This window comes from Sceloporus undulatus, chromosome 7, assembly GCF_019175285.1.
Source record: "Sceloporus undulatus isolate JIND9_A2432 ecotype Alabama chromosome 7, SceUnd_v1.1, whole genome shotgun sequence".
NCBI lineage: Eukaryota > Metazoa > Chordata > Lepidosauria > Squamata > Phrynosomatidae > Sceloporus > Sceloporus undulatus.
The window spans coordinates 17,754,076-17,768,619 of record NC_056528.1 but is presented as its reverse complement, the minus strand read 5'-3'; the positions used below and the strand labels follow the sequence as shown (position 1 = coordinate 17,768,619).

At 44.9% G+C, this 14,544-nt stretch overlaps 2 protein-coding genes across 2 annotated transcripts in view; one reads left to right on the top strand and one right to left on the bottom strand.

Moving 5' to 3' along the window:
- The window catches only part of RABEPK (Rab9 effector protein with kelch motifs), a 6,130-nt gene extending 1,214 nt beyond the window's left edge, over positions 1 to 4,916 (top strand). The window contains exons 2-7 of the mRNA XM_042478787.1: positions 776 to 936; positions 1,406 to 1,558; positions 2,098 to 2,259; positions 2,841 to 2,990; positions 3,311 to 3,460; positions 4,368 to 4,916. Of these exons, the coding sequence (XP_042334721.1) occupies positions 776 to 936; positions 1,406 to 1,558; positions 2,098 to 2,259; positions 2,841 to 2,990; positions 3,311 to 3,460; positions 4,368 to 4,621 (1,030 nt within the window). The 3' untranslated portion in view covers positions 4,622 to 4,916. The remainder of the gene's footprint in view (positions 1 to 775; positions 937 to 1,405; positions 1,559 to 2,097; positions 2,260 to 2,840; positions 2,991 to 3,310; positions 3,461 to 4,367) is intronic.
- Positions 4,917 to 7,236: 2,320 nt separating this feature from the next.
- On the bottom strand, positions 7,237 to 13,102 carry HSPA5 (heat shock protein family A (Hsp70) member 5). Its single transcript, XM_042478786.1, has 9 exons — positions 12,947 to 13,102; positions 11,456 to 11,615; positions 10,823 to 11,054; positions 10,298 to 10,435; positions 9,796 to 9,908; positions 9,310 to 9,700; positions 8,759 to 8,996; positions 8,391 to 8,558; positions 7,237 to 8,124 (listed from the first exon to the last, which is right to left on the bottom strand). The coding sequence occupies exons 2-9, from the start codon at positions 11,569 to 11,571 to the stop codon at positions 7,565 to 7,567; spliced, it is 1,956 nt and encodes a 651-aa protein (XP_042334720.1). The 5' UTR covers positions 11,572 to 11,615; positions 12,947 to 13,102; the 3' UTR covers positions 7,237 to 7,564.
- Between the last annotated feature and the right edge of the window lie 1,442 nt (positions 13,103 to 14,544).

Below are 14,544 nucleotides of genomic sequence, written 5' to 3'. Positions count from 1 at the left end.
AACTCTATGGTCAGAAGGCGATCATAGAATCATGCTTAGGATCATAGAGTTGGAAGAGACCCCAAGGGCCATCCAGTTCAACCCCCCTGACATGCAGGAACTCTCAGTCAAAGCATCCCCGACAGATGGCTATCCAGCCTCAAAGAAGGAGACTCCACTACACTCCAAGGGAATTTGTTCCACTGTCGACAGCCCTGACTGTCAGGAAGTTCCTCCTAATGTTGAGGTGCAATCTCTTTTCCTGCAGCTTGCATCCATTGCTCTGGGTCCTAGTCTCTGCAGCAGCAGAAAACAAGTTTGCTCCCTCCTCAATATGATGTCCCTTCATGTATTTAAACAGGTGTATCATATCACCTCTTAACCTTCTCTTCTCCAGGCTAAACATCCCCAGCTCCCGGAGTCTTTCCTCATAGGGCTTCATGGTTTCCAGACCTTTTCACCATTTTAGTTGCCCTCCTTTGGACAGTTTTTCGACATCCACTTGAGGACTGAGAAATGCATAGAGAAGTGTTTTCTCTAGGAACATCTAGGTTCTCCAGCACAACTCTATGGTCACCTTCTGGCAGAGTTGCGCTGGAGGCCCTAGAGATTCCTAGAGAGAACATGCTAATCAAAACCATAGCTAACCAAAGCCGCAAAAGTTAAAGCCGCAAATGTGGAAGGCCAACTGCGAATGCAGGCAGCAACACAGGAAATGTATTCTCTTTTGTTCGCACTATATGGGATGTAAACCTTCCTGAGATTCCATGTTTTTCTGCTTATTTCTGTGTTTCAGGTACTCCTTTGTTCCTTTTGGGGAGAGTCCTTGCGCCCGTGTGGGCCATGCGTCTTTTTACCTGCCTTCTCTGGAACCAAGCAGCCAGAAAGGAAACGTCGTCGTTGTTGGAGGAGCCAACCCAAATGGCAGTTTCTCTGACTCTCATATCATCAGTCTGGGTAAGGATTAGGGTGCAGAAAGCACTAATTTTTTTAGTGGTCAAGGTTTTAGGGTTCCTTCTGCTTCCTGTGGACTAAAGGAAGAAGATTAAGAACACAGTCCAATGCATTCATACTTGGCAATGAATCATATATTTCGGGGCAGATTTTCCCTAAGCAAATGTGGTGTTAAGAGAGCCAAGCATGGCATAGTGGGGTTGGTTTTGGACCAAGACTGGACACTAGGGTTTGACTCCCAGAAAACCCTATGATAGGGTTGCCATGAGTCAGAAATGACTTGAAGGCACCCAACAGCAACAACAAAATATGGAGTGTTACGATTGCAAGCTAGATACACATTGTAGAACGAATTATGCAAAGTGAGAGGAATTTTGGATTTGGCTGGATTTATGTCTGTGTACTTATGTGCAAGAATGCGCTGTAAGTGACCCAATGCTTTTCCTCATTGCCTTGTTTTTATGCATCACAGACTCTCACAGCTGGATGACCCCGAAGTGGCCAGGCCTTTTGCCCCGATATGAACATGCTGCCTTCATTCCCACAAGTCAACCCACCAGGCTCTGGGTTTATGGAGGAGCCAGTGAAACTGGGAACAGGAATTGTGTGCAGGTTTTGAACCTACGTAAGCATTGTTCCTTGCTTTTTACTTCTTTAGGTAATAATTTTACCTGGGCGTCTTGACCTTCAGGGTAGTATTCAGGTACAAATATATGCCAGTAACTATTAATGGAATAATATAACTGTTAATATAAATGCCGGGTGGTATAGAATATTACTCTCTCTTGCAGAGCAACAGCTTCCCCCATTTTCATGCTCCTTGACTCTCTCAAAAAAACATGTTTAACCAGAAAACAAAAAGTTAATATTGCTTTCTAAAGTGTCTAACTGGATGCTGCTGGCCATTTCTTCCCCTTTACAGCTATTCCTTCTATACATGGAGGCCAATTACACCCTGGAGTCTTGGAGGTGACTGTTTTTTGGCACAAAGAAGGGTATAAAATGGCAAGACACTTTTGAGTTTTAGCATGTACCCATCTGTGGGATAGAGCATTTGACTGGGATTTGGGAGATCTAGGCTCAAGTCTTCTACTGAGCCATAAAACATACTGGTTGACATTGGGCCAATCTGCATTATTGGATTATTTTTGCTTTCCGTCTTAGAATCCGAAACATGGGAGAAGCCTGAAGTAACTGGTACTCCTCCGTCCCCTCGCACATATCATACTTCCACAGCAGCCATTGGGGACCGGTTATATGTCTTCGGAGGAGGCGATAAAGGGGTGGACCCTGTTCAAGATCAGCAGCTTCATATATTTGACTCAGGTAAACACCTGAGTTTGACATTTTGGTGTGATAAGGTGAGAGTATGCTTAATCTTTGTAGGTTAAAGGAGTGGGGAATGTGGGGGCTCGCCAGATGTTTTTGGACGGCATCTCCCATCAGCCCTAGTCCCAATAACCAATCAAGCACAGGGAGCTGCCTTCAACCGGGGTTAACAGTTAGTGTTCCAGGCCCTGAGCCTAGGGACAGCTGCTGGACAAAGAGGGCAAGTCCAGGGGTCCTTTCACACAACACAGTTATAGTACAATGATTCCACTTTAACTTCCAAATCTGCATCCTATGCAATCCTTGGATTTGTAGTTTAGGGAGCGGCATTTTGAATTCTCAGTCAAAAAGCTCTTCTGCCTCACCAAACTACAGACCCCAGGATTGCAAAGGATGTAGCCATGGCAGTTAAAGTGGAATCATCATTCTGGTGAAGTCACTAGGCATGATACTGTTACAAAATGCTGGGCCCGCATTAAAACCTATTAAAACTGGAGATGATGAGGACTGGGTTTTTTGGAGATTTTGTTTCTCATCTGACCATACCTCATCATCCTAATGTTTCTCATCTTCTCTAGCCACACTGACATGGCTACAACCGGAGGTTCGTGGCCAGCCTCCATCACCGCGGCACGGCCATGCTGTGGTGGCTGTCGAGAACAGACTCTTCATACATGGCGGCTTGGCTGGCGATACCTTTTACAATGACCTGTTCTCCATTGATATAAGTAAGTGCTATTTTTTTTTTAACTTTACCCTTTTTCTGAAACCTTTCTTTAAAAAGAGCAGCTCTAAAATATTAAAGACTAGGAGCATTCCAGATAATGTCCTGAAAATCTGTGTCCGTCTCTAAGTAGTGTGTGTGAATGTGTAGTTGGAGTGAGTATTAGTGGAGTGCAAGTAAATACTTGTACTAGATTGTTAACAGTTTCCAGCTCCCAGATGTTCTGCAAAAGTGCACATTGCCCGAGATGTGCATTTCAAGCTTTTGCCTCCTTCAGTTTTATGCCAGGTGGGGTCTGATGATGACCCATTTGTCCACTTGCAGCTGACCTGAAATGGGAGACCTTGCCGGCCACTGGATGTGTTCCTGGAGGACGGGCGGCCCACTCAGCCATGGCTTTTCGGGGCCATCTATACATCTTTGGTGGAATGGACCCAACGGGAGCATTAGACACAATGTACAAATATCATATCGGTGAGTTTTTCTTAAAGTGGTGGGATTGTAACTTCAGCTTTCCATGGGTTAGTAATTTTATCCCTCCTTTGCATCTGTGGAATGGAGTTGTGGGATGGACAGATGGGGTGACAGTGTGGTGTAGTGCTTAAGTATTGGATTGGAACTGGAGTTAGAAGCCAGATGTAAATGAATATAATAATTGAGGCTTAATGGTTTGAGATCAGTTTGATTCTCCACTTGGCCATAGACACCCACTGGGTGCCTAGGGCAAGTCATACTCTCTTAGCCTCAGGGAAAGGCAATGGCAAACCTCCTCTGAGCAAATCTTGCCAAAACAAAACAAAACCCATATTTGTCTTAGGGTTGCCGTAAGTTGGAAACAACGAAGGCGCACAACACACACACGCACAACATTCAATAACAGAACAACGCCATATCTCAAGGAAGTTGGAGGACTCAAAGATATAGCTGTGTTAGTCTGTAGCTAGATCTTGTAGCTCCTTTGAGACTGAAAAAAGAATTTGGCAGCATGAGGTTTTGTAGACCTATGTCTATTCCACTCCACCAAATGTATCTGGGGAAGATGACTTAAGTCTATGAAAGCTCATGCTGCTAACTTTTTTCTTTTGGTTAGTCCCAAAGAGGCTACAAGATCTCTCTCCATCAAGAAAGTTGGAAAGTCAGGGTGATGTTGCAGTGAAGTGTGTCACACTGGGACTTGGCAGATCCAAATTCAAGTCCCCAGTGAATCCAGTGAATCTGAAACTATCAGATCCACTTCTTTTAGGAGTCACTAGAAGGAAAAGAGAGCGGCTGCCCCCCCCCCCCCCCCATTCTAGCATGGCTGACTATTCTTGTTAATTCACTCTGGTCTTCCCAATTCCTCTGTATATGGAGACCCTTTTCTGTCCATTTCACCCATCAGAAAAGAGCCACTGGACACAGCTGGAGTTCAAGACTGCTTTGCCCCCTGGACGCCTGGACCATTCGATGTGCATCATCCCATGGGAAGCATCTCCTGCCAGCGAAGGAGCCGATAGAGGTGAGGCTGGAGGGAAGGAAGCCGCCAAAGGCTCACAACGGCAGGAGGACTGCCTGACCTATTTGTGCTTAATATTTGGGGGAATGGATATCAAAGGGGAGATTTACAAGGACTGTGTTGTCAGCGTACTTGAATGATTTTTAAAATGGTTTCATTTAAACAGTGCCATTCAGGACAATGTAAACTCAAACTGCTCGCCTCCCCCATCCAAACTTCGCACCATCAATCTGCATTTTGTATTGAAAGTGCTACAAAGTGTAAATATTCGTGCGTATTTCTGCTTGGTTCAGTTTCAGATTGTAGTGCAGGTTGAGCCTCCCTTATCCGAAATGCTCAGGACCAGAGATGTTTTGGATTTGGGGTACTTATTTATTTTTGCATTTTGGAATATCTGTGTTTGCATATATGCACATAAATTATATTGGAGATGGAACCCAAATCTAAATGCACATTTATGCTTCATATACACCTTATATGCGTAGCCTGAAGGTAGTTTTATACACTATTGTTTTTGAAATGATTTTGTGCAAGAAACAAAGTCTGTGTACATTGGGAAGCAAAGGGGCCACTATTTCAAGCCGCTTGTGAAAAATGGTTTTGGATGGTAATGTATCAAATGTTTTGAAGCGAAATGTGGTCACCAAAATTAAAAACAGTGGCTTGTATTTGTGGTGAAACAAAATGGTTGCTTTATCATGCTGTTAATTTTACTTACTCATTACCATTTGAATGCAGTCAGCGCACTTTAGGGCATCTGACAAGCATTTCTACCCCCATCAGACAGCCAAGGAAACATATACAGTGCACACACATCATACGCAGATGCACTATACGCAGCTTTCTGCATATGTTGAAAGCCACGCGGGGCACAAGGGGTGGCACGTCCCATTTAGATTAATGGGGCATGTGCCTGTGGTGCATGTGTGCCACTGTGCTGCCACATGCAGGAGCCCCATTACTTTCAATGGGGCTCGAGCATATGCAGTTATTTTTTAACATGGGGGGGGGGGGCTGGAATGGATCCCCAGCGTAAAAAAGGGATGCACTGTATTTCTTCCACAAGAGAGAAATCTATTTTTGAAGTTGTTTTCCAAAAACCAATCTTCTTCACCATTTTGGTGGGCTAGACGGCACTTAATCCACTTCACCAGACATATAAATAAATTAAGTGGGCCAGTTTTCTAAAAGCAGTTTGGTACCCCCCCCCCCCCCCCCGGTGGATTGGGATTCGATGCTGCACATAGCAAATGCCGAAGGGGAACAGAGTAAGAAAATATCAGAGTACTGTAATTGTGTATCTGCGTATAGTTGTGTATTGTATGGCAAGGAAACCAGGAACTTCCATCTTTGGGGAGGATTCTTTACTGCTTCCACTAAAATTCTGAATTTCTGGACTTCTTTTTTCTTAAAGAAATCAAGAAATCTAGAATAGAAGGTAAGGGACTTGGACCTTTGGGGTACAACTTGGCCAAGTTGGCTTGAGGCAATAGGAGCCCAATGTTTTTAGTTTGTCAAGAGTTCATTCCTGGCCAAAACCAAGAACAGAACATGATCCTCCAGGTACTAGGCTCCTATTCTCCCTTACAATTGGGTGAACTTTCCTGGATTGTTTTTTTCCATCTGTTAATACATAACATTAGTGGCAGGGAAGTCCTTCCACCAGCCATTAGCTGCTGGGGAATATGTGCCCTGTGAACCTTTGCTTGCATCTCCCATCAGGTCATGCCAGTACAGTCCTCAGGGGTTAGTCCAGGAGCATCCATAGGGCCACAGATCTCCCCATCCCCTTAAGTGCGTTTTTAATTACATTACTTAGCTCTCCAGAGTAAGTCCTATTTGTCCCTATCTGCACTTCTAAAGTTTGTTTTGTGCAAATTGAACTTTCTAAGAACAAAATCAGTACTCTACATCTAACAGAAAGTTTGAACTACTAAGAGTTCATGAGCCATTTAGATTCTGCATCTCCCCCTCCTATGGCTTGAGAAAAGCCTTGTGTGGAAGGGGTCAGTTCACTTTGAACTATGTAGATGCAAAGCAGTAAAGCCAACTTCAGAGATTAGGAATGGATCTTGCTCATCTGATTTAAGGACATCTAAATATCCTTTGGGGAACTATTAGCCAGTTACCTCTTTTAAAGATTCTCTCCTGTCACATAGTAGCCACTGATGTGCAACTGCCACTTCATCTGGAAAAGTATTCCTCAACCAGGTGCCAACTTCTAAGCAGCTTCCAGTAATGATGGATGTGGACTTGGGAAACCTAAGGCTTCTATTCCCATTAGACCTAGACCAGTGGTTCTCAACTGGTCAACTGGGAGCCAGTGGGAGTGGATGGGTGAGGCTTGAAAGCCCTGGTCCCTCTTCTTCCTAACAAAAGCTATGTGCACAATTTACACATGTTCAGTTAAATATTGAATTTACTTAAATTGGAATGTGACATAAATATACTCCCAATGTGCGAATGAAAATATGCACGCTACATAAACAAAATATTTTTATTCATATACTAGTTGAATGGGGGGCACATCATTCTCACATAGATGTAAAGGGGATCCCAAGAGTAGAGTTTGAATAGTACCACTGACTTGGACAAATACAGGTAACTGTGAAGAAGTCTGGGAGTTCAACTCCAAAGCATCCCTAAAGTGGCAGACAAAAGCACCTACTAACCTTGGTTAAAGAGCAAAGACTACCCACATAGGTAACAAAGCCCCCTTACAAACAAGTGTTACTAAGCATTAATTAGGCAGAGATCCAGTGTAAGTAACAAATTTATTGTTGTCACTTGGAGGGTAGAAAAGTTCTCCACAGAATGCACATGACCCAGCTTGTTAAATAGAATGAAAATGAACACTTCTATGTCCCTCCATTTGCTGATAACCAAAACCCCCCCCCCATCCCTCCCCTTGACATTTATATCAACTGCTAACGAAAAGCAGTAAACAGCCACTTTGGGCTAGCATTTCCAACTCCACTCAAGTGAAGATTCTGATCGCATTCCAGATCTAGAGTTCAATAAGTTTAAACAAAAAGTTCCAAGTCCAGTATTTACAGTTTTCCAAATTCAGGAAGCCAAAGGGCCTATAACTCATCCTTCTCTACCGCCTCTTCCTCGCCCGGAGGAGGCCCTGCGCTGCCGTACAACTTGCCCACAATGGGCTGCACCACCTCTTCCAGCTCCTTCTTTTGCGATTTGAAGTCTTCGATGTCTGCATCCTGGTGGCTCTCAAGCCATTCGATCTTCTCCTCTACGGCCTTCTCAATGGTCTCCTTGTCTTCAGAGGACAGCTTGCCACCCAACTTCTCCTTGTCCCCAATCTGGTTTTTCAAGGAGTAGGCATAGCTTTCCAGCTCGTTCCTGGCATCGATCCGCTCCTTCAGCTTTTTGTCTTCCTCGGCAAATTTCTCCGCGTCGTTCACCATCCTCTCGATTTCTTCTGGGGTCAGGCGGTTTTGGTCGTTGGTGATGGTGATCTTGTTTTTGTTGCCCGTGCCCTTGTCCTCCGCAGTGACGCGGAGGATGCCGTTCACATCTATTTCAAAGGTGACCTCTATCTGGGGGACGCCCCTGGGAGCCGGAGGGATGCCAGTCAGGTCGAAAGTGCCCAGCAGATGGTTATCCTTTGTGAGTGGACGTTCCCCTACAGAAAACAAAAGGACACAATTTAGCACCTATAACTCATGTTGGTGGGCAAGCCACTCGATTGTAGATTGAAATGATGCTTTGCTTTTTTCTACAAATGCAGTGATTCCAAGTTGACACTTATCAATGTATTCAACAAAAAGCTGTTTACAAAATTTGACTTTACCACTGGGTTCATCATTCCTGTCATGTCCACTGCAAAAGCTACAGAGAGATACTTTTAATGTACAGTATTTGAAGCCCAATGAGGCAGATACGGCTTACCTTCACAGACTTTAATTGTCACAGTGGGCTGGTTATCAGAAGCTGTGGAAAAGATCTGCGACTTCTTTGTGGGCACAACTGTGTTTCTTGGGATAAGCTTGGTCATAACTCCGCCAACAGTCTCAATGCCCAGGGTTAGAGGACACACATCAAGCAGCACCAGATCACCTAGAGAATAAGATGGAATAAAGTGTCAATAATCAGTGTTAACACCTCATCTCCAAAAACAGGTACATTTGCTGCCACCCTATAAAGTATGTGAGTTATAGTCCAAAAACATCAGACCTAATGAAAGTCATCCACTTCTCACTTCATCAAGCTATAATCTCTATTTTAGCGCTACCCAGCAACAGATGCAGTCAACGTACCAGTATCCTGATCCCCAGAGAGCACACCAGCTTGGACAGCAGCACCATAGGCTACAGCTTCATCCGGATTGATGCCCCGAGAAGGTTCCTTGCCATTGAAAAACTCCTTTACAAGTTGCTGTATCTTGGGGATTCGGGTAGAGCCACCAACAAGCACAATTTCATCAATGTCAGACTTCTTCAGGTCAGCATCCTCTAGGACTTTCTGGACAGGTTTCATGGTAGAACGGAAGAGATCCTAGAAGGAAAATGTAAATGAAGTTGATGTATGTACTATTTCCCCCCTGAGGCTATAAACTGTTGCAGAACAATGCCTTGAGACAACAAAGATGGATCTCACACTGAACTTTATGCCACTCATACTATCTTTTATGGAAACTGCCTCAAAGAATCCAAACGCTTGCTGTTTCTCAGTTATGGTCACTATAATCTAGACTTGTGCTACATTTGACATTTCTATAACCTTAATGTTTTTTCTCATTTAAGTCTAGTTTATCTTTTAAAATGTGTGACCTTATCTCACAGGACACAGCTCTAAATTCAATACCTACCATATTCAGTTCCTCAAACTTGGCCCTTGTCAAGGTCTCAGAGAAATCTTCTCCTTCAAAGAAGGACTCAATCTCAATTCTAGCCTGGTGCTGAGAGGAGAGGGCTCTCTTTGCTTTCTCCACTTCTCGACGGAGCTTCTGCACTGCCCTGTTGTCCTTCCGGACATCCTTCCCAGTTTTCTTCTTGTACAGTTTAATGAAGTGCTCCATGACACGCTGGTCAAAATCTTCACCACCAAGGTGAGTGTCACCGTTAGTAGCCACCACTTCGAAGACACCGTTGTCAATGGTGAGAAGGGAGACATCAAAGGTTCCACCACCCAAGTCAAAGACAAGGATGTTCTTCTCGCCCTCCCTCTTGTCTAATCCATAAGCAATAGCAGCAGCAGTGCTGAGGGAGAAGAAGCAAGTATTAGGACCCTGAACTCCATTAACTCCCTCCTCAATGCACCAAAGAGACTGGTGACCACCATCAAGCAAACTTACGGCTCATTGATGATTCTCATGACATTCAGTCCAGCAATAGTACCAGCGTCCTTTGTGGCCTGACGCTGGGCATCATTGAAGTAGGCTGGCACAGTGACAACAGCATGAGTGACCTTGAAGAGAAGGGCAAAATAAGCTTGGTTATTTAAGCAAAGGTGAAGCCCCCATCTTCTAGGGGCAAGTTTTTTTTGGGTAGCTCTTGTCAATGAAGAAATTTCTCCCAAAATGAATATTTTCTTTGTACTGTATCTCTTGGTAAAGCAAGAAAACAATACTTCCCATATGAAATTAAGTAGTTAAGCTTCTTAGACCACAGTTTCTTAGATGAGCATATTTTACAAGGATGTAATCAAAGATCTAATCCAGTTTATAAAGTTAGGACCAAGAAAGGCATTTATCAAAGCCTTGAGGCTGAGCACTAGAATAAGTGGACTAGACAGAGTCATGGTTTGACTCACTGCAGAAAAGAAGATTCCCTTAATGCCTGTCTCTTTTGTCTTACCTTCTTTCCCAAATAGGCCTCTGCAGTCTCCTTCATCTTAGTCAGAACCATGGCTGAAATTTCTTCTGGGGCAAAAGTCTTTGTTGTTCCTCCTCCGATATCAACCTGAATATGGGGCTTAGCCTTCTTTTCAATTACCTGTTAAGAGAAGGAAAAGTTAAATATTGTAATAAACCCAGATTGTATCTAGTTATACTTCCAGCTGAGGCAAAGACAGCAGTGGCAAGATACGGAAGGCTGTTAGTGTGGAGACAGCAAGAGAAAAAATAAAATTGGTAGCAAGGATGGAAAATGACACTATTTAGGAAGTCAGACTGCCACTGACAACAATGTTTAAATGTTATACACCAAAATCTCCAGAAATGCCATGTAACTTATGGTTTACTGAGCCCTATTTGGTCATGAATTCAAGTCAACTAATCCAGTTTCCAGCTGAGCAGCTTTAATAAAGTTGAAAGCATGAACTGAAAGTATTTCATACACTTTACATGTTATGAGGATGATGAAGTGAATAAAACGTCTTACCTTGAAAGGCAGGTATTTGATATCCTGCTGCACAGAAGGATCATTCCAGGTTCTGCCAATGAGACGCTTGGCATCGAACACGGTGTTTTCAGGATTTGAAGTCAGCTGGTTCTTTGCTGCATCACCTATGAGTCTCTCTCCTTCTGGGGTGAAGGCCACATAAGAGGGAGTAATCCTGTTGCCCTGGTCATTGGCAATAATCTCCACGCGGCCGTTCTTGAAGACACCAACACTGAGGAGAAAGGGCATGAACTGTCAGAATAATGGCAGCAAGGTAGGTGCAGCAGCCTCATCCAGCTAGCAATCTAGCCCTATGAAGAACTGTTGCAAGTGGCATCTCATGGTCTGTGTGATCCAATTGGACTGACATTAATGTTTCTGATCAATGCAGTTTTTAAAGGCTGCAGTGGAGCAAGATCATTCAGCAGTTCACACAGGAGCACATTTTGTATTGTTGCTCCTACATAAAAAGCAGTCTTAATTCCAGTGTGACACAATGGTTTAGCACTATTTAATTCAGTACACAGCACCACATCTTATTTACCTTTTGCCTCTAGTACATCCATTTGTAAAGGGCTGAATGCAGGAAGTTAGGAACTAAGCATCTGATCAAACAGGTTCCCTTTCACTTACCAAGAGTATGTGGTTCCCAGGTCAATGCCAACCACGGTCCCCACATCTTCCTTTTTGTCATCATCATCAGCAAATGCGCTGCCGACAAGCAGCAGGCAAAGAAGCATGTACTTCATGTTCTTCCGGTGATGTGCCTTTTCCACAACAGCTGAAAAAAACTCTGTAGGAAGGAAAGCAGAGCGTCAGTCCTAATTCTAGGCTAACCTTCACCACCAGAATAGTGACAGTTCTATAAATCATCTTTTCTCTGATCAGAAACTCTGGCTTCTGAAAACAATGACAGGAAAACCAAGTTTCCTCAAAACAGAGGTCTTCATATGACTGAAAGGAAATGGAGTACATCAGCCCTCCTTTTTCCATCCCTTCATAAGAAATAACTAAGAGATCCTCTGAAGCGGAGGCCTGCTGCTGTTCCATCCCCACAAAACTGATGAGGGATGAGTATCCCTCCAGCTCTTGCTGGACGGACTACAACTCCCATCATCCCCAGGTGTGTCATCTGAGACTGATGACAGTTGCAGCCCAGCATCTGAAGGACCAGACACCCTAGTCCTTGGATCTTCTGCCATCCTATTACGACGATTGCTTACAAACACGTAACATCTTATTTGAACCTATGTTCTTTAACAGAGTCCATATCTCCATAGGGAAAGCCAAAAAACGAGTGCTCCATGGCCAGATAAGAACCTAAACACCTCCAAGACACCAGAGTCCAGCTGATCTAAGCAGATGAGCACTCAGATGGGGGACAGAACAGGATCTGTTTCAGAGGAAACCAATGGCAAAGCCGCCCCTTGAGAGTTCCTTGGGGACTTGGGAAAAGCACACATACAGCCAAGTCCTCCAAATCCTCAGTGTCTGGATCCACGGGTTCAACCCTCCATGCCTTGAAAATAATGGGGTAAGAAGGATCCTAAAAGCAAAGCATGAACTTTCCAATTTATGTCTAGGGCACCATTCTACGAAGCCACTGTATGTAATGGGACTTGAGCATCCAGAGATTTGGTATCCATAGTGGTCCCCAACTCTGCCCCTTGAAGAGATTGTGGACTTCAGCTCCCAGAATCCCAGGCTATTGGCCAACAATGGCTGAGGCTTCTGGGAGCTGTAGTCCACGATCTCTTCAAGGGCAGTTTGGGGACCACTGCCTTTGGCTGGGAGGCATTCGGCAACAGTTCTTTGAAGCAGGTTCTCTAGGAGCGTTTCCATGTGTCAAAAGCAGCAGTACAGAGGCATAATAGGGTGAGCCACGCTCAGCCCCAGGGAAGGCAATGGCGAGCCTCCTCCGGACAGACCTTGCCAAGGAAACCCCAGGAGAGGGTAGCCCTAAGTCAGCTAAGGCTCTGGGGACCTGGGTTCGAGTCCCCCCTTGGCCATGCAATCCCAATGGGAGCCCTTGGGCCAGTCCCACTCTCCCAGCCTCAGGGGAAGGCAATGGCAAACCTCCTCCGGACAAACCTTGCCAAGAAACCCCATAAGTCGCCCTCTCACCTCTATCGACACGCGATGACCCTCCGCACTATCGCCGCTTCTATCACGCCACAAAGCCTGGTCTTCTCTATTTCAACGCTCGAGTCAGTCTGGGCCCCAGCGCTCCTCCGCTCTTATATATACCACCCCGCAGCCTCGCGTGGAGGCACGCCATTGGCTCCTTTTTCTTCGCTGGAGCTTCCCCATTGGTCCTTTCCCTCCAAGCTGGCCGGCGCTGATTGGTCCACCGCGGCTGTGACGTCAAACCCAGCCCGCGCGCGTTCCTTTCCTCCCCTCCGCCCTTCCGCGACCCTGATTGGCCCGCCCTACCGGCGCCGCGGACCAATCCGAGGCCGCGTTGCGGGACAAGCGGAGGGAGCCTATTGGCTGCGCTGTGACGTCATGCCGCTCCGGGCGGGGGCGCTCTGGAGGTTTCCATGGTTACCAGGCCTAGCAGTATCTGTGGTAGTAGTAGTACTGTAGTAGTTTATGGCCCATAGAGAAACACTGAGGGTTTCTTCATACACTTTGAGACCCATTCTTATGTGGGGCCTGAATATAAAACGGCATGTAGGAGCCCCACACAAACACATCCACTTTTAACATGCATTAATATTATTACAATGTACCCTGTGTCCTCAAAGGCTGCCATTGGCTATAGCTTTTGCCATACAGTGTGCTGCTGAGAAACAGTCCATGTTCAGCCACTTCAAGTATATAATTGATAGTCAAAGGAGAGAAAGTAGGCCTGAAACCTCACAGTATGACTTACAGAAGCAGCAGAAGCCCTGTTAAATATATATATGTGTGTGTGTGTGTGTACACACATTCATACAAACACACACATATACAGGCACATTAGAGAAAGAGAGAGACAGAGAGACTACATAGACTAGGGTCCATATATACAGTATGACTTGGGCCTGTTACAGACAGCCCAAATAAAAGCTGCTTCAAGTCACAGTGGAGGTATGGTGTTTCAATGATGCATGCGTCCTAAGGTCCAGAGGTCGCACCAAGCCACGCTCCAGCCCTAGGACTGGAGCATGGCTTTTGTGTGGCTTCTGGACTCTTAGGTGCATGCATCATTGAAACACCATATCTCCACTGTGACTCGAAGCAGCTTTATTTGGGCTGTCTGTAACAGGCCTTAGAGAAGCAAGCAGAAACCTATTAAATATTAACATACACACACACACACACACACACACATATATATATACTACATAGATTAGAGTCAATATTTACTGTATGACTTAGAGAGCAGAACCCATAAACACACCACACACACACACACCAATATTATATATTATACGGCACATTATATAATTATATTATTTATTGTGCCTTGGTTCCTGCTTGGCTGAGCAAACCCATGGGAAAACCCTATGAAATTCATAGGGCCTTCAAGGCACACAATCATTTATATAGCCTAGCAAAATCCATTGAAATTCATAGGGTCTTAATGGCCTAGAAAAATCCTTGGCGAGTCTCATATCTTGCCCCATAAAACCCCATGCTAGGTTCACCATAGTGGCAATGAGCTGAAGGTACAGAGAACAAAGAAACAGAGGAGGCCACATTTCAGGGATAGACCCAGTTGAAGGAGCCACAGACCT